Source organism: Narcine bancroftii, chromosome 3, assembly GCF_036971445.1.
Source record: "Narcine bancroftii isolate sNarBan1 chromosome 3, sNarBan1.hap1, whole genome shotgun sequence".
Lineage (NCBI taxonomy): Eukaryota > Metazoa > Chordata > Chondrichthyes > Torpediniformes > Narcinidae > Narcine > Narcine bancroftii.
In genome coordinates this window covers 232,843,898-232,871,582 of record NC_091471.1, presented here as the reverse complement: position 1 = coordinate 232,871,582, position 27,685 = coordinate 232,843,898, and the positions used below count along the sequence as shown (strand labels likewise).

Below are 27,685 nucleotides of genomic sequence, written 5' to 3'. Positions count from 1 at the left end.
ATTCACAAAAATCTTGCCTTTTTAACAATGCAGTAATAAACTTCCATCTATAACTTACATTTTGCTCTTCTTCCAAAAAATCGACATAACCAAAGGTGAATGATCAGACAATATTCTTGCTTGATATTCAGTGTTCTGAAAAACCTCACAAAGATAAGCGTATACAGAGCCGTTGTCATACCCACACTCCTGTTCGGCTCCGAATCATGGGTCCTCTACCGGCATCACCTACGGCTCCTAGAACGCTTCCACCAGCGTTGTCTCCGCTCCATCCTCAACATCCATTGGAGCGCTTTCATCCCTAACGTCGAAGTACTCGAGATGGCAGAGGTCGACAGCATCGAGTCCACGCTGCTGAAGATCCAGCTGCGCTGGATGGGTCACGTCTCCAGAATGGAGGACCATCGCCTTCCCAAGATCGTGTTATATGGCGAGCTCTCCACTGGCCACCGTGACAGAGGTGCACCAAAGAAAAGGTACAAGGACTGCCTAAAGAAATCTCTTGGTGCCTGCCACATTGACCACCGCCAGTGGGCTGATATCGCCTCAAACCGTGCATCTTGGCGCCTCACAGTTTGGCGGGCAGCAACCTCCTTTGAAGAAGACCGCAGAGCCCACCTCACTGACAAAAGGCAAAGGAGGAAAAACCCAACACCCAACCCCAACCAACCAATTTTCCCCTGCAGCCGCTGCAACTGTGTCTGCCTGTCCCGCATCGGACTTGTCAGCCACAAACGAGCCTGCAGCTGACGTGAACTTTTACCCCCTCCATAAATCTTCGTCCGCGAAGCCAAGCCAAAGAAAAGAATAAACTTCCATCTATAACTTACATTTTGCTCTTCTTCCAAAAAAATTGACATAACCAAAGGTGAATGATCAGACAATATTCTTGCTTGATATTCAGTGTTTTGAACTTGGTTGTAGTTGAGAGGAATCACTGCCTCAATCCTTTCCAACAGCAGCTGCTGCTTTTAATTTCAGGAAATTTCAGGATTTACTCTCAGGAAATTTCTCTAACTCTGCCTCTTCAAACTTCTACATATTTCCTTACTGTCATTTTCTTTATCTCCTCTTTTCTCAGGAATAATTTTCCTTTAGCAAGTCCCAACTGTTGAGCAATATTCATCAAATCACCCTTTTTTGTGTTCTGCAATTCTGTGACTCCAAAGATCATTCAATATTCATTGTTGCTTTTTTACACACACACACAAGCCTCTGAATTAGCTTGCAAAAATAAATTTAACCACCCAATTGAAATTTTATCAATTACAAAGCTCCAGATTCTGTAATGCCTTCTGTAGCACATACAATATAAGTCTCCCAATTTAGGATCAGCTTCAATTAGCTCCAAATGTGGTAAAAATCCCAGAGATGAACCTCCAATTTTGTAACAAACTGCATATAATGAGCAGCAATAGGCAATGAACCAGACAATGTTTAATTCTAAAATATGAATTTTAACTCTTAAACTATCCTTAGTACTAAATATATCCCAACTATGCACAGGTGTGTGTGTGTGAGAGAGAGAGATAGTCTTAACTCTTAAACTACCCTTAACTTTAAATCTTCCTCCAACTATGCGCACGTGTACTAGTGTATGTGTGTGTGAGTATGGGTTATAGCTTTAACTTTTAAGCTATTCTTAACAGTAAATCTGTCCCCAACTATGTGCCAGTGTCTAGTGTATCTGTTTGTGTTATACCCAAATCATTACAGTCCAGGCCAAAATCTAGAAAGTTACTTCAAAGTTCAGTTTTTCAAATTCAGTGTTGACGTGTGGGCCTTTGAAATTTGATGCCCAGAATTAATGTTGAACTGATGGGAAAAATGGAGTCGTGGCAGCTACAGACTCACGAATTCTCCTTGCGTTGCCTTTGAAAGCTGTGGTCATAACACTATTGCTTTCTTGGAAAAGTTTTTTCAGAACAACACCTTTGACCACAAGGCCATCAGTCAGTGGTCAGCAAGGATCATCCTGTAAAAACTGAGAAATGAGGACTCATTGGATCCAGTGGCTTGGTTCCCTGAGTTGACTGACCAGGTCATCTGGTGGAATGGCTCATCACCAGGGCTCACAAACAAGCACCAGGGCTTGGCCTGGCTGGTGGTGAGAGGATCCCTCCCAATCAGATCCTTCTTGTACAACCAGAACATCATCCTCCACTCACATTGTCCTCAGGACGAATGCAGATTTACAAAGAGTGTGTGGAGAAGGATGCAAGGGACCATGTCACAGTTCATCCCCAGTAGCAGCGTGACAGAGGACACACTTGGAGTCCGACACCCAAAACTGCTGGAAGATCATCAACTCAGTGAAAGACGCTTGAAACGTCTTGGTCTTTCAGCACATGGAGAAGTCGGTATGGGAATGCTGCTGACTGGCTCTCTCCTGGCTCCAGGAGTATGTGCTGAGGGAGTATGTGCTGAGGGATGCACTGGGCATGGCACAGCCAAAATTAGGGTGCTGTGGGGAAGGACCACAGACTAGAGTCCTCCCATTACCAGCGCTGAGAGGCTGAGACTGGGGCGAAGCCCCTCAATAAACAGAGAAGGGAGTAATGATGAGGTGTCACAGTGGTGGCAACAGGGCTTGGAGAGAAGAATGTAAAATGTACAATGTTGAGAAGATATCCATGTGATTGACACTATGAATGTAAAATGTCTGGAACGGGTTTCTTGTATTTTGAATAATTTATTGTGAATAGAGTATACTTACAAATTTTACAAATTCCGTTCATATTGTCACCATAAATCCCTCCTCATCCTACGAAGCTCCAATGATTACAGAGTGAGGCTTCTCAATCTAACCCCCCTCCACCCTCCTCGTTCTTGGCACCATCTCCAGAGCCAGAATGACCAGTTTCTGTGAGATCGGCTTCACATTGTCACTACTTTCTGAGGGAAGAATTCTCTCGTGAATTGCTCACTGGATTGGGTGGCACAAGGATGTTGCAGCACCAGGGATCTGGACCGGGGTTCAAAGTCCGCGCTGCCTTTGTTTGTACCTCCTGTCTGTGTCTGCATGGGGTTTCCCCCGGGAGCTCCAGATTCCTCCCACCCTTCAAAACTTACCGGGAGTTGGCGGGTCCATTGGGTGTGATTGGGCGGCACAGGCTCATGGGTCGAAGTGGCCTGTTACCCCGCTGTACAGGTGGTCCTCACCTTCCGACCTATGTGAGTTACGACTATTTGTACATACGGCTTAGAAATACGGGTTTGCCCGTGCGCAACATGGCGGTCACCATTCCGTAGGCGCGCTGGCAACCTGGCCCACAAGAGGAAAAACAAATCCCTTGCCAATAGATCTACTAAGAGACTGAGGAGAACAGGTAAAAATGAAAGGCATTAACCAACATGACGTAGGTAGAAAGGTGAAGGACATTGCATGCAGTCTTCAGTTGTCGCATTCCACCGTGTCGACGATTTTGAAGGATGCAGAGAGAATACGCGAGGCTGTAAGTACCAGCACAGGATGCAAACGTGTAGTAAAGTGCAGGAAGTAACGTGAACCATTAACAGAACAAAATGCCCTTCTCCTCATCGGGGACTCTGGTTTGGGATAGCTGGCTGGGAGAGTTCTCAGAGGAACTGGCATCAATTGTGATTCCGGTGTGAGAAGCTGAAAGAACTTGCTCACGACTCACACTTGTCCAATCAAAGAGGATGTGGTTCTTTGCTAACCTCCACGTCCCAGTTGGCCATACCTCTCCCAACCAATCATGAAAGGCAGGCCTTACATTATTCGCCTAATTCATCTGACCACAAGTGCAGGATTCAAGGCCTCTAATGGACCCCAGAGATGGACCTTGTTTTGCTGATCCTCCCAGTTAACTTGCTGCTCATTTTGAGGACCGTGAACGGACGACTCCATTTTAAATGAAACGATGTGTCATTAACCCTCTCGTCACAGAGGTTCACGTCTGACTGATTCAACCAAACAAACAGCGTTTCTCAGGACTAAATTATTTCTTTAAATTGAGACATACAGCACGGCAACAAGCCCTTTCAGCCCACGAGCCGCTCAAGTAACCGCCAGATTAGTTGGAGAGTGGGAGGTAACCGGAGCCCCCGGGGAAACCCACGCAGACATGGGGAGAACGTAAACCCCTTACAGGTAGTGTGGGATTCGAACCCCCGCCCCGATCACTGGCGCTGTAACGGCATTGTGCTAACCGCTACGCGGACCAAACCATCCCAGTCCAAAGCATCGACATCCCTCCTGCAACAAGGCAACCAGAAATGAATGCAGTATCTCTTTTCACCTGAATAAAACGGAGGAGAGGGGGGAGGCAAGGTTTACCTCATTCCTAGGGAAGGGCTCAGACTCAAAACGTGTTAACCTTTCGTCCCCCCCCACCTCGCCCGTGGATGCTGCTTGTCCCATTGAGTACCTCAGGTATGTTTCAGAAGGAGCTGGTTTATTGGTACCTGGGTCTGAGGAGGCTATGCGTTCCCAAATTTCTCTCTCCCCTCCATTTTCTCTCTCCCAATCTCTCTTGCTCTTTCTCTCCCAATTTCTTTCTATCACCGATTTTCTCTCTCTCTCTCTAGGCACTTTTACATAGCCGCTGAGAAGCAGAACATTTATGCAAATGTTCTGCTTTGCTGGCAGTGTTAAAATGTCCAGATTGAATTTATTACATACATTCCATCCCGTAATTTTCCCACCAGGGCCCCTATACATTTTCCCTCCGCAAAAATGTGCTCCCTGCCCCTGGAAGACTGTCGCACCCCCCCCCCCCCTCTCTCTGCATACTATCTTGTGTCTCTCCTCCAGCCTCTCTTTCTATCTCCCTTTCTCTAAGAAAAGGTTATCTGTACAACGACTGGTGTATCTCAGTCCCCCGCTCTCTCTCAGGGGATATCTCTATACTGACCCATTTCTCTCTCTCTCTCTCTCTCTCTCTCACTCACACACACACACACACACACACACACACGGAATTTCTGTATCCTTATCGTTGACTCTCAGTGCCTCTCTGTTAGAACATTGCCTTTGTTAGAGGTTCCCCTCCCTGGAACAACCTCTCCTTCGACTCGTTCATACAATCATTTCGTATTGTTCCGTCACAATTACCGTCCCGCGGTTTCTATGTGTTTCATGGCTCTGAAATTCACTCATTCACCGAGCCCCAGTTTAAATCCAGAGATTGGGAATCCGCAAAAGAAGGTCGGTCGATATTACTTAATCTGCCTGGATATTGCATTTTAAATTCCTCACCTCCTGATGCCAGAATTTTGGGAGACCGTGGGTCCCCCTGCGCTCATTTCTGCGATCTCACTGCCAACGGCTGCTTCAATGGTCCCCTTTATGTCACAGAGAATTCATGGATGGATGGCCTGCCGAATCGACGCCACCCCCACCCCTCGGTCGCCCACTCTCTTCCCCATTCACCTTGCACAAATCAGTGGATTCAGTCATTTTCTCACGTCCGACCTCATGCTGCATTTTCATGTGATGGGGAGGGGTCGAATTACCACAGTCTGCCCGCAATCTTCATCCCTATCAACTCTAAAGAGTGGAGTGGTATCTCCTGAGGCAAATGGATGGAGAGAAACCCATCAGTGGGCAGTTAGCTCTCTCCCTCTCTCTTACACACACACACATATATAAATTTGTGTGTGTGTGTGTGAGAGAGAGAGAGTTGGGGGGGGGTGCAGGTGAGACAAGATAGTGTGCAGATGTCCCACTTGGGGGGGGGGGGAGATAGAGAGAGAGAGAGAGAGAGAGAGATACACACACACCTTTTAGTCTACAGACACTCCTTGAGAGACTGAGATACCGAGGCCAGTCCGTTTGTATCCCCTGGAAGAGAAATGGGATTCGACAACGGTCTGTGAGAGACACTGGTGTCCTCCCGAATATTCCCCCAAACGACAGGGAGTGGAGCTGGAGAGATGAGGTGTGATGTCTCATTCCATTTTCCCGTTTGCAGGTGCCTTGTGACTCCCAGAGAGGTTCGGAATTGGGCCATGTCCTTCGGAGGCCCATCGGAGAGCCAGCCCCCTCCGCAGGAGGGAACCCCCCCTCGCCGCTTAGAGCCGGGAGCCTCCCTCGCCCTGGCCATCCACCCAACGGTGGCCTTCACCAACCTGCGGCCGCCGGGGGGTCAGACGCCTGACCCTTCGTCCGACACCTCGGAAGCGTCGGTCCCCGCAGACACCCCCCCGGACACCGGGTGGGGCTCCGGCATTCGCTCCCCGCCGGCGGGGTGGTCTCCCAGTCGGGAGGACGGTGGAGCCCCTCGGCAAGGTGAGGCTGGGTCCCGGGGGCGCCCAGCGGCGGGCTTGAGGCCACAGCAGGAGTTGGGCGCTCGTTGCCCCTCGGATTTCTTCACCCCGGCGGACGGTCAGCGGTCAGGCCGGGATTTGCTTTTGGCCGTGCCCTCAGGTCAGGGATCGGGCCAGAATCCCCCGTCCGATGCTCCCTCGGGGAAGGCATCGGATCCCGGCGCCTTGCCAATTGACCCGACTCCTTCAAGTCAAGATTCCCTCGCGGGTGTCCCAGAGGTCGAGCGCTGGGCGAACAGTTCAGCGGATCGAGGCTCAAAGGAGGGAAGCAGGTCGACCCCCGGGAGTGGGGAGGAGAGAGTGGAAGCGATGTTGGACCGGGAGATGGGACACCCCCCGCCCCGCGATCTCTGGAAGACCCCCTTTTGGATCATTGAGGACTTCCAAGCTCCGCGCCAGGCGCCACCCTCCCGCCCGGCACCCGCCGCGGAGGAGGAGGAGGCGGCGGGCGGGGGAGACAATGATGGCCCCTCCACCCTCGGTGTCGCCCCTTACTGTGACCTGGACCCCGAGGACCTGGAGGCCTACCGTCTGTTCAACAGCAGGACGCCCCCGGGGGTGCGGGACAGCGAGCTGATGGACGTCCCAGACGAGGACGTCGAGTTCTGGGGGAAGTTCTACTTCGTCGGCGTGGAGAAGGCGAGGGAGCTGATCGAGGAAAGACGCAAGGGCCCGAGGGTCCAATAAATACGAGGGTTGAGACTGAGCGGGCTTCCGATGCTTCATTTTTGCGCGGGTCTTACTCATGGGCATCGCCTTGGGGCAATGCATCGTTTGAGGTGGAGGGCAGTGTGCGCAATACTGGCCCCACCCGTTACTACCGGGGTTTATCTGCCATGGCCCAGCACGCTGGGCCGGTGACAGCCAGGTCCTCAATGTCCTTCTCCTCGACCTAGATGGACCTCCTGACGAGACTAACGGGCCCGTCTGCCTAGGTTTGGAATCAGAACATAGAATACAGCGCACCACAGGCTCTTCGGCCCTAGATGTTGTGCTGACCTATATATTCCTTTAAAAAAGTACTATACCCTCTTTACCCTGGAAACCTCTATTTTTCGTTCATCCATGTATTTAAGACTCTCTTAGGATTTTCTTGGGGGGGTTGAGGTCGAGAGAAACCAAACCAATTTGGGGCATGGTTCAAATTTGATCTCGAACAGTGGTTCTCAACCCTTTTCTTTTCATTCACAGACCACTTTAAGTAATCCCTGTGGCATAGGTGCTCTGTGATTAGTAAGCGATTACTTAAGGTGGTCTGTGAGTGGGAAATTTGAAAACCACTATTTTAATTGTTCCTTCCCTGCAGGTGAACAGTGCAGCTGTCTAGAAGTGGAAGCCCAATGAACAGAGAGAGGAGAAAGGAACTGAAGAGTACTCCAGCAGGGTGAGGTGGTTGGAGCTGGTCTGGAGCAGAAACACGGACAGGAGGGGAGGTAGCAGGATGCTCCCAGTGTGGCCTCAGCTGGACTGAATGACCTTGTCCTTGTATCTACATTCAGTGTATTACAGAGATACAGGGGGATGTGACACGGTTTCCAGACACAGCTGCTTTATTAGGTACAGACCCAGGACAAATGCAGCCCTGCCTATAAGGGGTCTGTACACCACCCCCCCCCCCCCCCCGTGATTGGTAGGGTAATTGGGGGGCACGGGTTTCATGGGCAGGAGAGCCTTCAACTGAGCTGTATTCATATTTAAAAAATATAATGGGAGTCACTAACATTGGCGGAGAGCGTCTGTTCCACCTCCACTTCCTGCAACCAATGTATTAAAAGACTCCCCTCCCCAGACACACTCCCTTTACCCTCCTCCCCATGGAGAAGATTCTGCAGTGTGAGCTCACACACCACCAGATTCAAGGACAGTTTCCTTCCATGTTATCAGAGTCTTGAATAATCCTCGCCCTTGTAAAATAACGCTGCCAATGGATCTGTCCCTGTAACCTCCCTCCTGCATCGTGACTTATTTGCTGGACTGTGTACGGGATGTCTAGCTGGACTGCTCCAAAACAAACTTCCTCACTGCCCCTTACTACATGTATTCTGTGCTCCCATTTTTTGGTTCATATTTACATGTGGGTGGGGCTGCCACTTTAAGAGAACAAATTTAACAATTCCCTGCAGGCTTTGGAGAGTGACTGTGAACTGACAACATGCTGAAGACAGCGTGTTCCTAAATTGGACGGATTTGAAGGGAGAGAAAATGCAGGTGCAGAGACCACGTGACCACCAGGTTAAAGACACAGAACTGAGTTTGCTCAGGGCCATTTTGAGGAGGCAGTGCTGTGGAGCAGAACTCTTGGAAGTAATACAGTCCTGAAGTGGCCTCATGTTTAGTTATAGACAAACTGTCTGGTTTCACCATGTTGTAGGGGAATGAGCAGTGGCTGTTGTACAGATACAGCACTTGGAGCAGCAACCTTTGTAGGGATACTGTGCTGAATGTGACCTTGTGTGGTGATGAACAGAGGCTGATTAAAGCAGGAGTAGACCATCTGGCCCATCGAGCCTGCTCAGCCTCTTTGAAAAGCAGCACCTGGGTCACCCTCCTGGGGCAAAATTGCTGGAAGCTCTTTTTAAACTGCAGGGGTATCGATCCACTAAATCGCCAACCCTGCAATGACTGTCGTACTCATCGGATGTTTGCTGCCTGGTGATGTGCATGCAAGCGCTGACATCACCAGAATAAGCGGGTCTGCCATTTTCATTTTCAAATCGCCTGTGGACGCGATGTACATAAGTTTAACTGGGTTCCCTGACTACCGCCGAAGGGGTTGACCGGGTCAGACCCTTTCTACCATGTAATTGGGGCACTAACCGGGCAAATTGCCTAGTTAACCACCTTTTACATGGCAGTTTGAAATTAGATGGAAATGAGAATACTACTCTTTGACCAAAAAGTGAAGATCACTGAACAGCTGACCCATGGAAAGGGTTCTGGAAGCAGGGAAATACTCTGTTTGAATTGTGACTATTGAAAGGGTCACTTGTAATGGCTGGCACACAGAACGGGCTTGTTGAAACTCTGTGAGCATCATTACTTCGTGTCCCCTTACAAAGTTGAGGGGAGATTTGGTTGCTTCCCGTCTGAAAAGGACATTGGTCCGGAAGCAGCTCAACAAGGATTTTGTGAGTTTATAAACAATCTTTCTCCCCTGGCTCTCTCACCTACTTTGAGAGCTGCTTCGCATCCATCTATAGCATTGGTTTTCAAACTGCCCCCTAAACTGCAGACTCTGCACAATTTGGTTTTCCGCTCAATTTAGTGTCATCAGCAAACTTCGATGCTCTAAACTCTGTCTCCTCTCCCAGATCATTAAAGCCTGCATGTTGCATCCATCTAAGGCCTGAGTGTCCCAATAATTTCAATTCTACATGTCAACAATGAATTTCCAAAATTTAACTTTGATCTGCCATTTGAGAATTGTGGTATTCCACTCACACACATAACTATATTCACGCATAGTTTGGTGTTAAGTTAGAAACGTTTAGATAAATTAGTTAAGGTGTTACATTATTATTAATTAACAATTTAAATAATATTTAAAATATAACAGTGCCTGGGGTCATTTCTATTGTTGCTGTCTGATATCTGACACACGTGACAATTCTTCAACCTGAAAACCAATTGCAAATTGACATCAATACCAAGACCCGTTTTGATTTGTTGCCTCAATCACAAGTCTCCAGTCCCTCCTGGTGTTTGAGTGAGTGATGTTTAAATATTCCACACTCTGCAAACTTTATGTGTGAACTCGCTGGTGTTTCACCAGGCTGTTCGATTGGCTGAACTCCTTCCCGCACACAGAGCAGACAAACGGCCTCTCCCCGGTGTGGATCCGCTGGTGGGTCAGCAGGTTGGAGGATTGGGTGAAACCCTTTCCACACTCGGAGCAGGTGAACGGCCTTTCCCTGATGTGGATCCGCTGGTGGGTCAACAGGTGGGTCCGCAGGTGGTAGGTCTGGGTGAATCCCTTGCCGCACTCAGAGCAGGTGAACGGCCTCTCCCCGGTGTGGACCCGCTGGTGTCTCAGCAACTCGGAGGACCGGGGGAACCCCTTTCCACACTCGGAGCAGGTGTAAGGTCTCTCCCCAGTGTGAACCCGCTGGTGGGTCCGCAGGTGGGAGGACTGGGCGAACCCCTTTCCGCACTCGGGGCAGGTGAAGGGTCTCTCCCCGCTGTGGACCCGCTGGTGGGTCATTAACTCGCTCGATCTTTTAAAGTTCTTCCCACATTCGGAGCACGGAAACGGGTTCATCGATGTGGGGACGAGGGAGTGACCAGGCGATAAATCAATGCAGTCCCGGCCCGGGGTACGTGCTCAGCACGTTAGAGTCTGCTCGGCAGCGAGTTAAACCAACACCGAGGCTGGGACTGGGGCCCGGGCCAGGACACAGGGAGAAGCGGCCTCTAACCAGGCGTTGCAAGCCCCGGAACCACGGGAGCCCTCGGTTCCGGGACGTGGTGCTGCACTCTGCTCCCGGCGCTGAATCGCCTTCGCACCCGACAAGCGCCTTATTCCAGCCCCGTCTGTAGCGTCCAGCGAGCTCAAATAAATGGGCAGAAAGAGAGAGATGCTGCGGGGCAGAGTCGCGGTAACTGAGAGGACTTCCGGCTTCCTTGCCCCGCAATCTGATGGACAGCGAGTCACAGCCAATAACGGCGCGTGTCCCGGACGAGAGCAGCCAATAGAAGAGAGGCGAAGGCTGGAGAAGGAGGCGCTTGTCTGCATTTAAAAGAGCCGCAGAGGCGGGCTTTTTTTCTTTTCCCGCTTGGGTCGAAAACGCTGCGGACTTAGAGCTGGGTTTCTGTCCGGTGGTGCAGTGGTTGGTGGGGGAGGGGGTCGATGCCGACGGCGGCGGGAGGGTGTCTCCGCATCTGCCTTCGTCTCGGTGCAAAGGTTGGGATTGGCATTCAAGGGGAGACGGAGCACAGGGGCGTCTGGAACAACCACAACTAAAAATGAAAATGATCCGCAACAAATTAGTGCGAGGGAACATTCACTCTTCACTTGATGGAATTAGTCCATGTCTTCCACATTCCACACGTTATCTGTTCCCCGTCAACATGTTAGTATTGTGAGGGAGCACTCTCCTCTTCACTGGATGGATTTAGTCCACATCCTCAACATTCCACAATTTATCTCTTTCCCTTCGACATGTTATTAGTGCGAGGGGACTCTCATCTTCCGCAGGTGGAGATGGTCCAAGTCCTCTACATTCCACACGTTAATTGTTCCCCGTCTACGCGTTAGTAGTGTGAGGGAAATTCCTTCTTCGCCGGGTGGAGTTCGTCCATGTCCCCTACATTGCGCAAGCTATCGGTACCCCGTCTACAAGTTACTTGGGTGAGGGGCACTCTCCTCTTCGCCGGGTGGAGTTAGACTATGTCCTCTACGTACCAAACGTTTTCTGTTCCCCATCGACATGTTAGTACTGTGAAAGAAGTCCCCTTTTCGCGGGTGGAGTTAGTCCACATCCTCAACATTCCACACGTTATATGTTCCCAGTCTACATTTTAGTAGTGTGAGGGAACACCCCCCTTCGCCGGGTGGAATTAGTCCATGTCCTCTACATTCCATTCACTATCAGTTAGCCTTCTACATGTTAGTAGTGTGAGGGTGCAATCATCTTTCCCAGGTGGAGTTGGTCCATGTCTTCCACATTCAATACGTTATCTGTTTCCCGTCTACATGTACATTGTGTGAGAGAACACTCCCCATTTCACTGGATGGAATTAGTCCATGATATCCACCTTCCACCCGTTATCTGCTCCCTGTCTATATGTTAGTGGTGTAAGGGAATTCTCATCTTCGTCGGGTGGAGTTAGTCAATGTCCTCTACATTCCACTCGCTCTCTGATCCCCATCTACATATTTAGTAGTGTGAGGGAATTCTCCTCTTCGACAGGTGAAGTTAGTCCATGTCCTCTAAATTCCACACCTTATCTGTTCCCCGTCTACATGTTAGAAGAGTGAGGGGATTCTCGCTACTTCCCCGGGTGGAGTTAGTCCATGTTCTCTACATTCTACACCATATCTGTTCCCCGTCTACATGTTTGTAGAGTGAGGGGACTCTCCCCTCTTCACTGGATGGAATTAGTCCATGTCCTCCACATTGCACACGTTATTTGCTCCCCGTCTACATATTAGGAATGTGAGGGAACACTCTCCTCTTTCCATGGTGAAGTTTGTCCAAGTCCTCTACATTCCACACGTCAACTGTTCCCCATCTACGTACTAGTAGCGTAACGGAACTCTCTCCCCTTTAATGGGTGGAATTAGTCCATGTCCTCTATATACCAAATGTTTCCTGTTCAGCATCTAAAGGTTAGTAGTGTAAGAGAAGTCCCCTTTTCACCGTGTGGTTAGTCCATGTCCTCTACATTCCACACGTTATATGTTCCCAGTCTACATGTTAGTAGTGTGAGGGAACTCCCCTCATCGCCGGGTGGAATTAGTGCATGTCCTCTACACTCCACACGTTATCTGTTCCCAATCTACATGTTAGTAGTGAGGGAACTCTACTCTTTGCCGGGAGGAATTTGTTCATGTTCTCTACAATCCACACACTATCAGTTAGCCTTCTACATGTTAGTAGTGTGAGGGTGCAATCATCTTCCCCAGGTGGAGTTCGTCCATGACCTCTACATTCCACACAATATCTGTTCCCTGTCGACATGTTAGAAGTGTTTGGAAACATTTCCCTCTTCAATGGATGGAATTAGTCCATGTCCTCCACATTCCACACGTTATCGGTTCCCCATCTACATGTTAGAAGTGTGGGGGAACTTTTCCCTCTTCACTGGATGGAATTAGTCCATGTCGTCCACATTCCATACGGTATTTGTTCTCCGTCTACATATACATAATTTGAGAGAACACTCCCCTTTTCACTGGATGGAATTAGTCCACGACTTCCACATTCCTCCAGTTTTCTGCTCCATGTCCACATGTTATTAGTGTAATGGAATCCTCATCTTCGTCGGGTGGAGTTAGTCAATGTCCTCTACATTCCACTCGCTGTCGATTCCCCATCTACATAATTAGTAGTGTGAGGGAATTCTCCTCTTCGACAGGTGAAGTTAGTCCATATCCTCTACATACCAAACGTTTTCTGTTCCCAGTCTACATGTTACTTGTGTGAGGGAACTCCCCTCGTCGCCGGGTGGAATTAGTCCATGTCCTCTACATTCCACTCGCTCTCTGATCCCCATCTACATATTTAGTAGTGTGAGGGAATTCTCCTCTTCGACAGGTGAAGTTAGTCCATGTCCTCTAAATTCCACACCTTATCTGTTCCCCGTCTACATGTTAGAAGAGTGAGGGGATTCTCGCTACTTCCCCGGGTGGAGTTAGTCCATGTTCTCTACATTCCACACCATATCTGTTCCCCGTCTACATGTTTGTAGAGTGAGGGGACTCTCCCCTCTTCACTGGATGGAATTAGTCCATGTCCTCCACATTGCACACGTTATTTGCTCCCCGTCTACATATTAGGAATGTGAGGGAACACTCTCCTCTTTCCATGGTGAAGTTTGTCCAAGTCCTCTACATTCCACACGTCAACTGTTCCCCATCTACGTACTAGTAGCGTAACGGAACTCTCTCCCCTTTAATGGGTGGAATTAGTCCATGTCCTCTATATACCAAATGTTTCCTGTTCAGCATCTAAAGGTTAGTAGTGTAAGAGAAGTCCCCTTTTCACCGTGTGGTTAGTCCATGTCCTCTACATTCCACACGTTATATGTTCCCAATCTACATGTTAGTAGAGTGAGGAAACTCCCCTCTTCCGGGCTGGATTTAGTCCATGTCATCTACTTTCCATACGCTATCTGTTCCCCATCTACATTCAAGACTTCTGAGGGAATTCTCCTCTTCACCAGGTTGAGTTAGTCCATGTCCTCTACATTCCACTCATTATCCGTTCCCCGTCTACATGTTAGTTGTGTGAGAGATCACCCTTCTTCGACGGGTGGTGCTAGTCGACATCCTCCACACTCCACATGTTATCTGTTCCCAACCGACATTTTAGTAGTGTGAGGGGACACTCTCCCCTTTGCCGGGTGGAATTAGTCAACGTCCACTACATTCCACACGTTCTCTCTTCCCCGTCTACATGTTAGTTGCGTGAGGGAACTCTCCTCTTCGCCGGGTTCAGTTAGTCCATGTCCGCTACTTTGCACAAGTTTTATGTTTCCCATCTACATGTTAGTAGTGTGAGGGAACTCCGCTCTTCGCCGGGCAGAGTTAGTCCATGTGTTCCACATTCTACACGTTATCTTACCACCATGTTGGTGGTGAGAGGGAACACTCTCCTCTTCCCCAGCTGGAGTTCGTCCTTGTCCTCTACATTCCACACATTATCTGTTCCCCATCAACATGTTAGCAGTGTGAGCGAACACTCCCCTCTCCACTGGATGGAATTAGTCCATGTCCTCTACATTCCATACGCCATCTGTTTTGCTTCTACATGTTAGTAGTGTGAGGGGACACTCCTCCTCCCCAGGTGCACTTGGCATGTCCTCTACATTCCACACATCATCTGGTCCCTGTCTATATGGTAGAAGTGTGAGGGAACACTCACCTCATCACTGGACGGAATTAGTACACATACTCCACATTCCAGACGTTATCTGTTCCCCATCTACATGTTAGTAGTGTGAGGGGACACGCTCCTATTCACTGGATGGATTTAGTCCATGTCATCCACATTCCACATGTTATCTGTTTCCCGTCTTCATGTTCGTAGAGTGACGGAACGTTCTCCTCTTCCCCAGGTGGAATTGGTCGAAGTCCACTACATTCCACAGGTTAACTGTTCCCCGTCTACATGTTAGTAGTGTGAGGGAACACTCCCCTCTTCATTGGATGGAATTAGTCCATGTCTTCCACATTCCACACGTTATCAGTTCCACGACTACATGTTAGTAGGGTGAGGGAATTCTCCTCATTGCCGGGTGGAGTTCGTCCATTTCCCCATACATTGCACACGCTATCTGTACCCCTAAAAGAAGTTACTTGTGTGAGGTGTACTCTCCTCTTCGCCGAGTCGAGTTAGTCCATGTCCTCAACATTCCACACTTTATCTGTTCCAAATCTACATGTGAGTAGTGAGGCAATTCTCCTCTTCGCCGGGAGGAGTTAGTTCAAGTCCTCTACATTCCACACATCAACTGTTCCTCATCTACATGTTAGTAGCGTAACGGAACTCTCTTCTCTTCAACGGATGGATTAGTCCATGTCCTCAACATTCCACAAGTTATCTGTTCCCCGTCTACATGTTATTAGTGTGAGGGAACACTCCCCTCTTCATTTGATGGAATTAGTCCATGTCTTCCACATTCCACACATTATCTGTTCCCCGTCAACATTTTAGTATTGTGAGGGAACACTCTCCTCTTTACTGGAGTGATTTTGTCCATGTCCTCCACATTCCACATTTTATCTCTTTCCCTTCGACATGTTAGTAGTGTGAGGGGCCTCTCTGACCTTCCCCAGGTGGAGTTGGTACGAGTCCTCGACATTCCACATGTTAACTGTTCCTCATCTACATGTGAGTAGTGTGAGGGAAATTTCCTCTTCGCCTGGTGGAGATCGTCCATGTCCCCTACATTCCGCATGCTACCTGTACCCCGTCTACAAGTTACTTGTGTGAGGGGCACTCTCCTCTTCGCAGGGTGGAGTTAGTCCATGTCCTCTACAAAACAAACTTATTCTGTTCCCCATCTACATGTTAGTACTGTGAGAGAAGTCGCCATTTCGCGGGTGGAGTTAGTCCATGTCGTCTACATTCACACGTTATATGTTCCCAGTCTACATGTTAGTAGTGTGAGGGAACTCCCCTCATCGCCGGGTGGAATTAGTGCATGTCCTCTACACTCCACACGTTATCTGTTCCCAATCTACATGTTAGTAGTGAGGGAACTCTACTCTTTGCCGGGAGGAATTTGTTCATGTTCTCTACAATCCACACACTATCAGTTAGCCTTCTACATGTTAGTAGTGTGAGGGTGCAATCATCTTCCCCAGGTGGAGTTCGTCCATGACCTCTACATTCCACACAATATCTGTTCCCTGTCGACATGTTAGAAGTGTTTGGAAACATTTCCCTCTTCAATGGATGGAATTAGTCCATGTCCTCCACATTCCACACGTTATCGGTTCCCCATCTACATGTTAGAAGTGTGGGGGAACTTTTCCTTCTTCACTGGATGGAATTAGTCCATGTCGTCCACATTCCATACGGTATTTGTTCTCCGTCTACATATACATAATTTGAGAGAACACTCCCCTTTTCACTGGATGGAATTAGTCCACGACTTCCACATTCCTCCAGTTTTCTGCTCCATGTCCACATGTTATTAGTGTAATGGAATCCTCATCTTCGTCGGGTGGAGTTAGTCAATGTCCTCTACATTCCACTCGCTGTCGATTCCCCATCTACATAATTAGTAGTGTGAGGGAATTCTCCTCTTCGACAGGTGGAGTTAGTCCATATCCTCTACATACCAAACGTTTTCTGTTCCCAGTCTACATGTTACTTGTGTGAGGGAACTCCCCTCGTCGCCGGGTGGAATTAGTCCATGTCCTCTACATCCCACACGTTATCTGTTTCGCTTCTACATGTTAGTAGTTTGAGGGGACACTCTCCTCCTCCCCAGGTGCACTTGGCATGTCCTCTACATTCCACACATCATCTGGTCCCTGTCTATATGCTAGAAGTGTGAGGGAACACTCACCTCATCACTGGACGGAATTAGTACACATCTTCCACATTCCAGACGTTATCTGTTCCCCATCTACATGATAGTAGTGTGAGGGAACACTCCCCTCCTCATTGGATGTAATTAGTCCATGTCTTTCACATTCCACACGTTATCTGTTCCACGACTACATGTTAGTAGTGTGAGGGAATTCTCCTCATCGCCGGGTGGAGTTCGTCCATTTCCCCATACATTCCACACGCTATCTGTACCCCTAAAAGAAATTACTTGTGTAGGTGTACTCTCCTCTTCGCCGAGTCGAGTTAGTCCATGTCCTCAACATTCCACACTTTATCTGTTCCCAATCTACATGTGAGTAGTGAGGCAATTCTCCTCTTCGCCGGGAGGAATTAGTTCATGTCCTCTACATTCTACGTACTATCAGTTAGCTTTCTACATGTTAGTAGTGTGAAAGAAGTCCCCTTTTCGCCGTGTGGTATTAGTCCATGTCCTCAACATTCCACACTTTATCTATTCCCCATCTACATGTTAATAGTGAGGGAATTCTCGTCTTACCCGGGAGGAGTTAGTTAATGTCCTCTACATTCCACACGTTATTTGTTCCCAATCTACATGTTAGTAGTGAGGGAATTCTGCTCTTCGCCGGGAGGAGTTAGTTCATGTCCTCTACATTACACGTACTATGAGTTAGCCTTCTACATGTTAGTAGTGTGAAGGAACAATCACCTTCCCTAGGTGGAAATGGTCCATGACCTCTGCATTCCACATAATATTTGTTCAACTTCCACATATTTGTAGTGTAAGGGAACACCCTCCTCTTCAATGGATGGAATTAGTCCATGTCCTACACATTCCACACGTTATCGGATCCCCATCTACATGTTGGAAATGTGAGGGAACATTTCCCTCTTCACTGGATGGAATTTGTCCATATCTTCTACATTCCATATGTTTTCTGTTCCCCGTCTACATGTACATTGTGTGAGAGAACATTCCCCTTTTCACTGGATAGAATTAATCCATGACATCCACATTCAACCCGTTATTTGCTCCCTGTCCACGTTAGTGGTGTAAGGGAATTCTCATCTTCGTCGGGTGGAGTTTGTCCATGTCCTCTACATACCAAACGTTTTCCTTTGCCAGTCTACATGTTAGTAGTGTGAGGGAACTCCCCTCTTCGCCGGGTGTAATTAGTCCATGTCCTCTACATTCGACATGTTATCTGTTCCCAATTTACATGTTAGTATTGAGGGAATTTTACCCGGAAGGAGTTAGTTCATGTTCTCTACATTCCACACACTAGCAGTTAGCCTTCTACATATTAGTAGTGTGAGGGTGCAATAATCTTCCCCAGGTTGAGTTGGTCCATGACCTCTACATTCCACACAATATCTGTTCCCTGTCTACATGTTAGTAGTGTGTGGGAACATTTCCCTCCTAAATGGATGGAATTAGTCTATGTCCTCCACATTCCACGCGTCATCGGTTCCCCATCTACATGTTGGAAGTGTGAGGGAACATTTCCCTCTTCACTGGATGGAATTTGTCCATGTCATCCACATTCCATTCGTTATCTGTTCCCTGTCTACATTTACATAGTGTGAGAGAACACTCCCCTTTTCACTGGATGGAATTAGTCCATCACTTCCACATTCCACCTGCTCCTTATCTGCTCCCTGTCTACATGTTAGTAGTATAAAGGATTCTCATCTTCCTCGGGTGGAGTTGGTCAATGTCCTCTACATACCACTCCCTCTCTGTTTCCCATCTATATATTTAGTAGTGTGAGGGGCTTCTCCTCTTTGACAGGTGGAGTTAGTCCGTGTTCTCTACATTGCATATGCTATCTGTTCCCCATCTACTTGTTAGTAGTGCGAGGGAATTCTCTTCTTCGACAGGCGGAGTTAGTCCATGTATTCTATATTCCACACGTTATGTGTTCCTCTTCTACATGTTAGAAGAGTGAAGGGGTACTGTCCTCTTCGCCAGGTGGAGTTAGTCCATGTCCACTCCATTGCACACGTTATCTGTTCCTCATCTACATGATAGTAATGTGAGAGAATACTCCCCTCTTCACTGGATGGAATTAGTCCATGTCTTCCACATTCCACACGTTTTCTGTTCTCTGTCTACATGTTAGTATTGTGAGGGAATTCTACACTTCGCAGGGTGGAGTTAGTCGATGTCATCTGCATTCCACACGCTATCTGTTCCCCATCTACATGCTAGTTATCTGAGGGAATTCTCCTCTTCGCTAGGTGGAATTAGTCCATGTCCTCTACATTCCATAAGCCATCTGTTTCCTTTCTACATGTCAATAGTGTGAGGGGACACTCTCCTCTTCCCCAGGTGAAGTTGGCATGTCCTGTACATTCTTCGCATTATCTGTTCCCTTCTACATGTTAGTAGTGTGAGGGAACACTCTCCCCTTCACTGGATGGAATTAACCATGTCATCCACATTCCACACGTTATATGTTCCCCGTCTACATGTTAGTAGTGTGAGGGAATTCTCCTCTACGTCAGATGGAGTTAATCCATGTCCTCTACATTCCACACCTTATCTGTTCCCCGTCCACATGTTAGTAGAGTGAGGGGACACTCCCCTCTTCACTGGATGGAATAATGTCCATGTTCTCCAAATTCCACATGTTATCAGATCCCCATCTAATGTTGGAAGGGTGAGGGAATTCTACACTTCGCAGGGTGGAGTTAGTTGATGTCAACTGCATTCCACACGCTATCTGATCCCTATCTATATGCTAGTCATCTGAGGGAATTCTCCTCTTCGCCAGGTGGAATTAGTCCATGTCCTCTACATTCCATAAGCGATTTGTTTCCTTTCTACTTGTCAATAGTGTGAGGGAACACTCTCCTCTTCCCCAGGTGAAGTTGGCATGTTCTGTACATTCCACGCATTATCTGTTCCCTTCTACATGTTAGTAATGTGAGAGAACACTCCCCCATTCACTGGAGCAATTAGTCCACATCCTTCACATTCCACATGTTATCTGTTCCCAGTCTACATGCTAGTAGTGTGTGTGAACTCCCCTCTTTGCCGGGTGGAATTAGTCCATGTCCTCTATATTCCACACGTTCTGTTCCCCGTCCACATGGTGGAAGAGTGAGGAGACACTCTCCTCTTCACTGGATGGAATTAGTCCATGTTCTCCATATTCCACATGTTATCAGTTCCCCATCTAATGTTGGAAGGGTGAGGGAATTCTACACTTCGCAGGGTGGAGTTAGTCGATGTCAACTGCATTCCACACGCTATCTGTTCCCCATCTATACGCTAGTCATCTGAGGGAATTCTCCTCTTCGCCAGGTGTAATTAGTCCATGTCCTCTACATTCTATAAGCCATTTGTTTCCTTTCTACTTGTCAATAGTGTGAGGGGACACTCTCCTCTTCCCCAGGTGAAGTTGGCATGTCCTGTACATTCCACGCATTATCTGTTCCCTTCTACATGTTAGTAATGTGAGAGAACACTCCCCCATTCACTGGAGCAATTAGTCCACATCCTTCACATTCCACATGTTATCTGTTCCCAGTCTACATGCTAGTAGTGTGTGTGAACTCCCCTCTTCGCCGGGTGGAATTAGTCCATGTCCTCTATATTCCACACCGTATCTGTACCCGTGTACATGTTAAAAGTGTGAGAGGATACTGTCCACTTCCCTAGGTGGAGTTGGCATGTCCTCTACATTCCACACCTGATCTGTTCCCCGTTTACATGTTAGTAGAGTGAGGGGACACTCCCCTCTTCACTGGATGGAATTAGTCCATGTTCTCCACATTCCGCATGTTATCAGTTCCCCATCTAATGTTACAAGTGTGTTATCTGTTCCCAGTCTACATGCTAGTAGTGTGTGTGTGAACTCCCCTCTTCACCGGGTTGAATTAGTCCATGTCCTCTATATTCAACATGTTATCTGTTCCCCGTCTACACGTTCGTAGTGTGAGGGAACTCTCCTCTTTGCCATGTGGAGTTAGTCCATGTCCTGCGCATTCCACGCATTATCTGTTCCCTCTCTACATGTTAGTAGTGTGAGGGAACACTCCCCACTTCACTTGATGGAATTAGTCCACGTCTTCCACATTCAACACCTTATGTGTTCCCCGTCTACATGTTAGAAGAGAAGGGGACACTCTCCTCTTCGCCGGGTGGAATTAGTCCATGTCCTCTATATTCCACACGTTATCTGTTCCCTGTCTACATGTTAGTGGAGTGAGGGGACACTCCTCTTTGCCATGTGGAGTTAGTCCATGTCCTGCACATTCCACACATTATCTGTTCCCTCTCTACATGTTAGCAGTGTGAGAGAACACTCCCCCCTTCACTGGATGGAATTAGTCCACGTCCTCCACATTCAGCACCTTATCTGTTCCCCGTCTACATGTTAGAAGAGAAGGGGACACTCTCCTCTTCGCTGGGTGGAGTTAGTCCATTTCCTCTAAATTCTACTCCTTATCTCTTCCCCGTCTACATGTTAGTGGAGTGAGGGGACACTCCGCTCTTCACTGGTTGGAATTAGTTCATGTCCTCCACATACCATATATTATCGGTTCCCCATCTACATGTTAGGAAAGTGATGGAACATTCTCCTCCTCCTCTGGTAAAGTTTATCCAAGTGCTCTACATTCCACTGTTAACTGTTCCGCATCCTCGTGTTAGTAGCGTAACAGAACTCTCTCCTCTTCAATTTATAAAATTACTACATGTCCTCAACATTCAACACATTATCTGTTCCCTGTATACATGTTATTAGTGTGAGGAAACACTCCCTTCTTCACTGGATGAAAGTAGACCATGTCATCCACATTCCACACGTTATCTGTTCCCCGTCTACATGTTGGTAGTGTGAGAGAACACTCCCCTCTTCACTGGATGGAATTAGTCCATATCTTCCACATTCCACACGTTATCTGATCCCCGTCCACATATTGGTAGTGTGAGAGAACACTCCCCTCTTCACTGGATGGAATTAGTCCATATCTTCCACATTCCACACGTTATCTGATCCCCGTCTACATATTAGTAGTGTGAGGGAATTCTCCACTTCGGCAGGTGGAGTTAGTCCATGTTCTCTACATTCCACACACTATCTGTTCCCCATCAACATGTTAGTAGTGTGAGGGAATTCACTTTTTCGTCAGGCGGAGTTAGTCCATGTATTCTCCATTCCACACGTTTTTTCCTTGTCTACATTTTATAAATGTGAGGGGGCACTGTCCTCTTCGCCGGGTGGAATTAGTCCATGTCCTCCACAATCCATACGTTATCTGTTCCCCATCTACATGTTAGTAATGTGAGAGAACACTCGCCTCTTCACTGGATGGAGTCAGTCCATGTCCTCTACATTCCATAAGTTATCTGTTTCCTTTCAACATGTTAGTAGTGTGAGGGGACACCCTCCTCTTCCCGAGGTGGAGTTGGTCCAAGTCCTCTACATTCCGCACGTTAACTGTTCCCCGTCTGATTGTTAGTTGTGTGACGGAACACTCCCCTCTTCATTGGATGGCATTAGTCCATGTCTTCCACATTCCACACGTTATCTGTTCCCAATCTACATGCTAGTTATCTGAGGGAATTCTCCTCTTCGCTAGGTGGAATTAGTCCATGTCCTCTACATTCCATAAGCCATCTGTTTCCTTTCTACATGTCAATAGTGTGAGGGGACACTCTCCTCTTCCCCAGGTGAAGTTGGCATGTCCTGTACATTCTTCGCATTATCTGTTCCCTTCTACATGTTAGTAGTGTGAGGGAACACTCTCCCCTTCACTGGATGGAATTAACCATGTCATCCACATTCCACACGTTATATGTTCCCCGTCTACATGTTAGTAGTGTGAGGGAATTCTCCTCTACGTCAGATGGAGTTAATCCATGTCCTCTACATTCCACACCTTATCTGTTCCCCGTCCACATGTTAGTAGAGTGAGGGGACACTCCCCTCTTCACTGGATGGAATAATGTCCATGTTCTCCAAATTCCACATGTTATCAGATCCCCATCTAATGTTGGAAGGGTGAGGGAATTCTACACTTCGCAGGGTGGAGTTAGTTGATGTCAACTGCATTCCACACGCTATCTGATCCCTATCTATATGCTAGTCATCTGAGGGAATTCTCCTCTTCGCCAGGTGGAATTAGTCCATGTCCTCTACATTCCATAAGCGATTTGTTTCCTTTCTACTTGTCAATAGTGTGAGGGAACACTCTCCTCTTCCCCAGGTGAAGTTGGCATGTTCTGTACATTCCACGCATTATCTGTTCCCTTCTACATGTTAGTAATGTGAGAGAACACTCCCCCATTCACTGGAGCAATTAGTCCACATCCTTCACATTCCACATGTTATCTGTTCCCAGTCTACATGCTAGTAGTGTGTGTGAACTCCCCTCTTTGCCGGGTGGAATTAGTCCATGTCCTCTATATTCCACACGTTCTGTTCCCCGTCCACATGGTGGAAGAGTGAGGAGACACTCTCCTCTTCACTGGATGGAATTAGTCCATGTTCTCCATATTCCACATGTTATCAGTTCCCCATCTAATGTTGGAAGGGTGAGGGAATTCTACACTTCGCAGGGTGGAGTTAGTCGATGTCAACTGCATTCCACACGCTATCTGTTCCCCATCTATACGCTAGTCATCTGAGGGAATTCTCCTCTTCGCCAGGTGTAATTAGTCCATGTCCTCTACATTCTATAAGCCATTTGTTTCCTTTCTACTTGTCAATAGTGTGAGGGGACACTCTCCTCTTCCCCAGGTGAAGTTGGCATGTCCTGTACATTCCACGCATTATCTGTTCCCTTCTACATGTTAGTAATGTGAGAGAACACTCCCCCATTCACTGGAGCAATTAGTCCACATCCTTCACATTCCACATGTTATCTGTTCCCAGTCTACATGCTAGTAGTGTGTGTGAACTCCCCTCTTCGCCGGGTGGAATTAGTCCATGTCCTCTATATTCCACACCGTATCTGTACCCGTGTACATGTTAAAAGTGTGAGAGGATACTGTCCACTTCCCTAGGTGGAGTTGGCATGTCCTCTACATTCCACACCTGATCTGTTCCCCGTTTACATGTTAGTAGAGTGAGGGGACACTCCCCTCTTCACTGGATGGAATTAGTCCATGTTCTCCACATTCCGCATGTTATCAGTTCCCCATCTAATGTTACAAGTGTGTTATCTGTTCCCAGTCTACATGCTAGTAGTGTGTGTGTGAACTCCCCTCTTCACCGGGTTGAATTAGTCCATGTCCTCTATATTCAACATGTTATCTGTTCCCCGTCTACACGTTCGTAGTGTGAGGGAACTCTCCTCTTTGCCATGTGGAGTTAGTCCATGTCCTGCGCATTCCACGCATTATCTGTTCCCTCTCTACATGTTAGTAGTGTGAGGGAACACTCCCCACTTCACTTGATGGAATTAGTCCACGTCTTCCACATTCAACACCTTATGTGTTCCCCGTCTACATGTTAGAAGAGAAGGGGACACTCTCCTCTTCGCCGGGTGGAATTAGTCCATGTCCTCTATATTCCACACGTTATCTGTTCCCTGTCTACATGTTAGTGGAGTGAGGGGACACTCCTCTTTGCCATGTGGAGTTAGTCCATGTCCTGCACATTCCACACATTATCTGTTCCCTCTCTACATGTTAGCAGTGTGAGAGAACACTCCCCCCTTCACTGGATGGAATTAGTCCACGTCCTCCACATTCAGCACCTTATCTGTTCCCCGTCTACATGTTAGAAGAGAAGGGGACACTCTCCTCTTCGCTGGGTGGAGTTAGTCCATTTCCTCTAAATTCTACTCCTTATCTCTTCCCCGTCTACATGTTAGTGGAGTGAGGGGACACTCCGCTCTTCACTGGTTGGAATTAGTTCATGTCCTCCACATACCATATATTATCGGTTCCCCATCTACATGTTAGGAAAGTGATGGAACATTCTCCTCCTCCTCTGGTAAAGTTTATCCAAGTGCTCTACATTCCACTGTTAACTGTTCCGCATCCTCGTGTTAGTAGCGTAACAGAACTCTCTCCTCTTCAATTTATAAAATTACTACATGTCCTCAACATTCAACACATTATCTGTTCCCTGTATACATGTTATTAGTGTGAGGAAACACTCCCTTCTTCACTGGATGAAAGTAGACCATGTCATCCACATTCCACACGTTATCTGTTCCCCGTCTACATGTTGGTAGTGTGAGAGAACACTCCCCTCTTCACTGGATGGAATTAGTCCATATCTTCCACATTCCACACGTTATCTGATCCCCGTCCACATATTGGTAGTGTGAGAGAACACTCCCCTCTTCACTGGATGGAATTAGTCCATATCTTCCACATTCCACACGTTATCTGATCCCCGTCTACATATTAGTAGTGTGAGGGAATTCTCCACTTCGGCAGGTGGAGTTAGTCCATGTTCTCTACATTCCACACACTATCTGTTCCCCATCAACATGTTAGTAGTGTGAGGGAATTCACTTTTTCGTCAGGCGGAGTTAGTCCATGTATTCTCCATTCCACACGTTTTTTCCTTGTCTACATTTTATAAATGTGAGGGGGCACTGTCCTCTTCGCCGGGTGGAATTAGTCCATGTCCTCCACAATCCATACGTTATCTGTTCCCCATCTACATGTTAGTAATGTGAGAGAACACTCGCCTCTTCACTGGATGGAGTCAGTCCATGTCCTCTACATTCCATAAGTTATCTGTTTCCTTTCAACATGTTAGTAGTGTGAGGGGACACCCTCCTCTTCCCGAGGTGGAGTTGGTCCAAGTCCTCTACATTCCGCACGTTAACTGTTCCCCGTCTGATTGTTAGTTGTGTGACGGAACACTCCCCTCTTCATTGGATGGCATTAGTCCATGTCTTCCACATTCCACACGTTATCTGTTCCCAATCTACATGTTAGTAATGAGGGAATTCTCCTCTTTGCCGGGAGGACTTAGTTCATGTTCTCTACATTCCACTCACTATCAGTTAGCCTTATACATGTTAGTAGTGTGAGTGTGTAATCATCTTCCCCAGGTGGAGTTGTTCCATGACCTCTGAATTCCACATAATATCGGTTCCCTCTCTACATGTTAGTAGTGTGTGGGAACACTCCCCTCTTGACTAGCTGGAATTACTCTATGTCCTCCATTTTCAACGTATTATCTGTTCAACGTCTACACATTAGTAGTGTGAGGGAAGACTCTCCTCTTCACTGGATGGAATTAGTCCACATCCTCCACATTCGACACGTTATCTGTTCCCCGTCCACATGTTGGTAGTGTGAGGGATCACGCCCCACTTCACTGGATGGAATTAATCCATGTCCTCCACGTTCCACACGTTATCTGTTCCCCATCAACATGTTAGTATTGTGAGGGAACACTCTCCTCTTCACTGGATGGATTGAGTCCAGGTCCTCCACATTCCACAATTTAACTGTTTCCCTTCTACATGTTAGTCTTGTGAGGGGACTCTCTCGTATTCCCGACATGGAGTTGGTCCAAGTCCTCTAAATTCCACACATTAACTGTTCCCCGTCGATTTGTTGGTAGTGTGAGGGAAATCCCCTCTTCGCCGGGTGGATTTCGTCCATGTCCACTACATTCCACACGCTATTGTTACCCTGTCTACCAGTTACTTGTGTGAGGGGCACTCTCCTCTTCGCCGGGTGAAGTTAGTCCATGTCCTCTACCTCTACATACCAAAGATTTTCTGTTCCCCATCTACATGTTAGTACTGTGCGAGAAGTCCCCTTTTCGCGGGTGGAGTTACTCCATGTCCTCTACATTTCACATGTTATATGTTCCCAGTCTACATGTTAGTAGTGTGAGGGAACGCCCCTCTTTGCCAGGTGGAATTAGTCCATGTCCTATACATTTCACACGTTATCTGTTCCCAGTCTACTTGTTAGTAGTGAGGGGAATCTACTCTTCGTCGGGAGGCGTTAGTTCATGTTCTCTACATTCCACACACTATCAGTTAGCCTTCTACATGTTAGTAGTGAGAGGGTGCAATCAACTTCCCCAGGTGGAGTTGGTCCATGACCTCTAAATTCCACACAATATCTGTTCCCTGTCTACAAGTTATTCGTGTGAGGGAAAATTTCCCTCTTCAATGGATGGAATTAGTCCGTGTCCTCCACATTCCACACGTTATCGGTTCCCCACCTACATGTTGGAAGTGTGAGGGAACATTTCCCTCTTCACTGGATGGAATTTGTCCATGTCATCCACATTCCATACGTTATCTGTTTCCCGCCTACATGTACATAGTGTGAGAGAACATTCCACTTTTCACTGGATGGAATTAGTCCATGTCTTCCACAATCCACACGTTATCTGTTTCTCGTCTACATATTAGTATTGTGAGGGAATTCTTCACTTCGCCGGGTGGAGTTAGTCCATGTCATCTACATTCCAACGCTATCTGTTCCCTATATACATGCTAGTCGTCTGAAGAAATTCTCCTCTTCGCCAGGTGGAGTTAGTGCATGTCCTCTACATTCCATAAGCCATTTGTTTCCTTTCTACTTGTCAATAGTGTGAGGGGACACTCTCCTCTTCCCCAGGTGAAGTTGGCATGTCCTGTACATTCCACGCATTATCTGTTCCGTGTCTACATGTTAGAAGTGTGAGGGAGCATTCACCTCATAACTG

At 47.6% G+C, this 27,685-nt stretch overlaps 2 protein-coding genes across 4 annotated transcripts in view; one reads left to right on the top strand and one right to left on the bottom strand.

Moving 5' to 3' along the window:
• Positions 1 to 3,962: 3,962 nt before the first annotated feature.
• Positions 3,963 to 6,997, top strand: LOC138758273 (uncharacterized). Of its 3 annotated transcripts, none has more exons than XM_069926962.1 (2): positions 3,963 to 4,114; positions 5,937 to 6,997. In XM_069926962.1, exon 2 carries the CDS (start codon positions 5,974 to 5,976, stop codon positions 6,976 to 6,978), a length of 1,005 nt encoding a protein of 334 aa, XP_069783063.1. In that variant the 5' UTR covers positions 3,963 to 4,114; positions 5,937 to 5,973; the 3' UTR covers positions 6,979 to 6,997. The 3 variants fall into 3 exon arrangements, with proteins under 3 accessions (XP_069783063.1, XP_069783064.1, XP_069783062.1); XM_069926963.1 differs by lacking the exon at positions 3,963 to 4,114 and adding an exon at positions 4,146 to 4,396; XM_069926961.1 differs by lacking the exon at positions 3,963 to 4,114 and adding an exon at positions 5,063 to 5,170.
• A 2,709-nt stretch (positions 6,998 to 9,706) lies between these two features.
• Positions 9,707 to 27,685, bottom strand: part of LOC138758284 (zinc finger protein 420-like) — a 31,865-nt gene continuing 13,886 nt past the window's right edge. Inside the window, exon 3 of the mRNA XM_069926989.1 lies at positions 9,707 to 10,553. Within this exon, the coding sequence (XP_069783090.1) occupies positions 10,034 to 10,553 (520 nt within the window). The 3' untranslated portion in view covers positions 9,707 to 10,033. The remainder of the gene's footprint in view (positions 10,554 to 27,685) is intronic.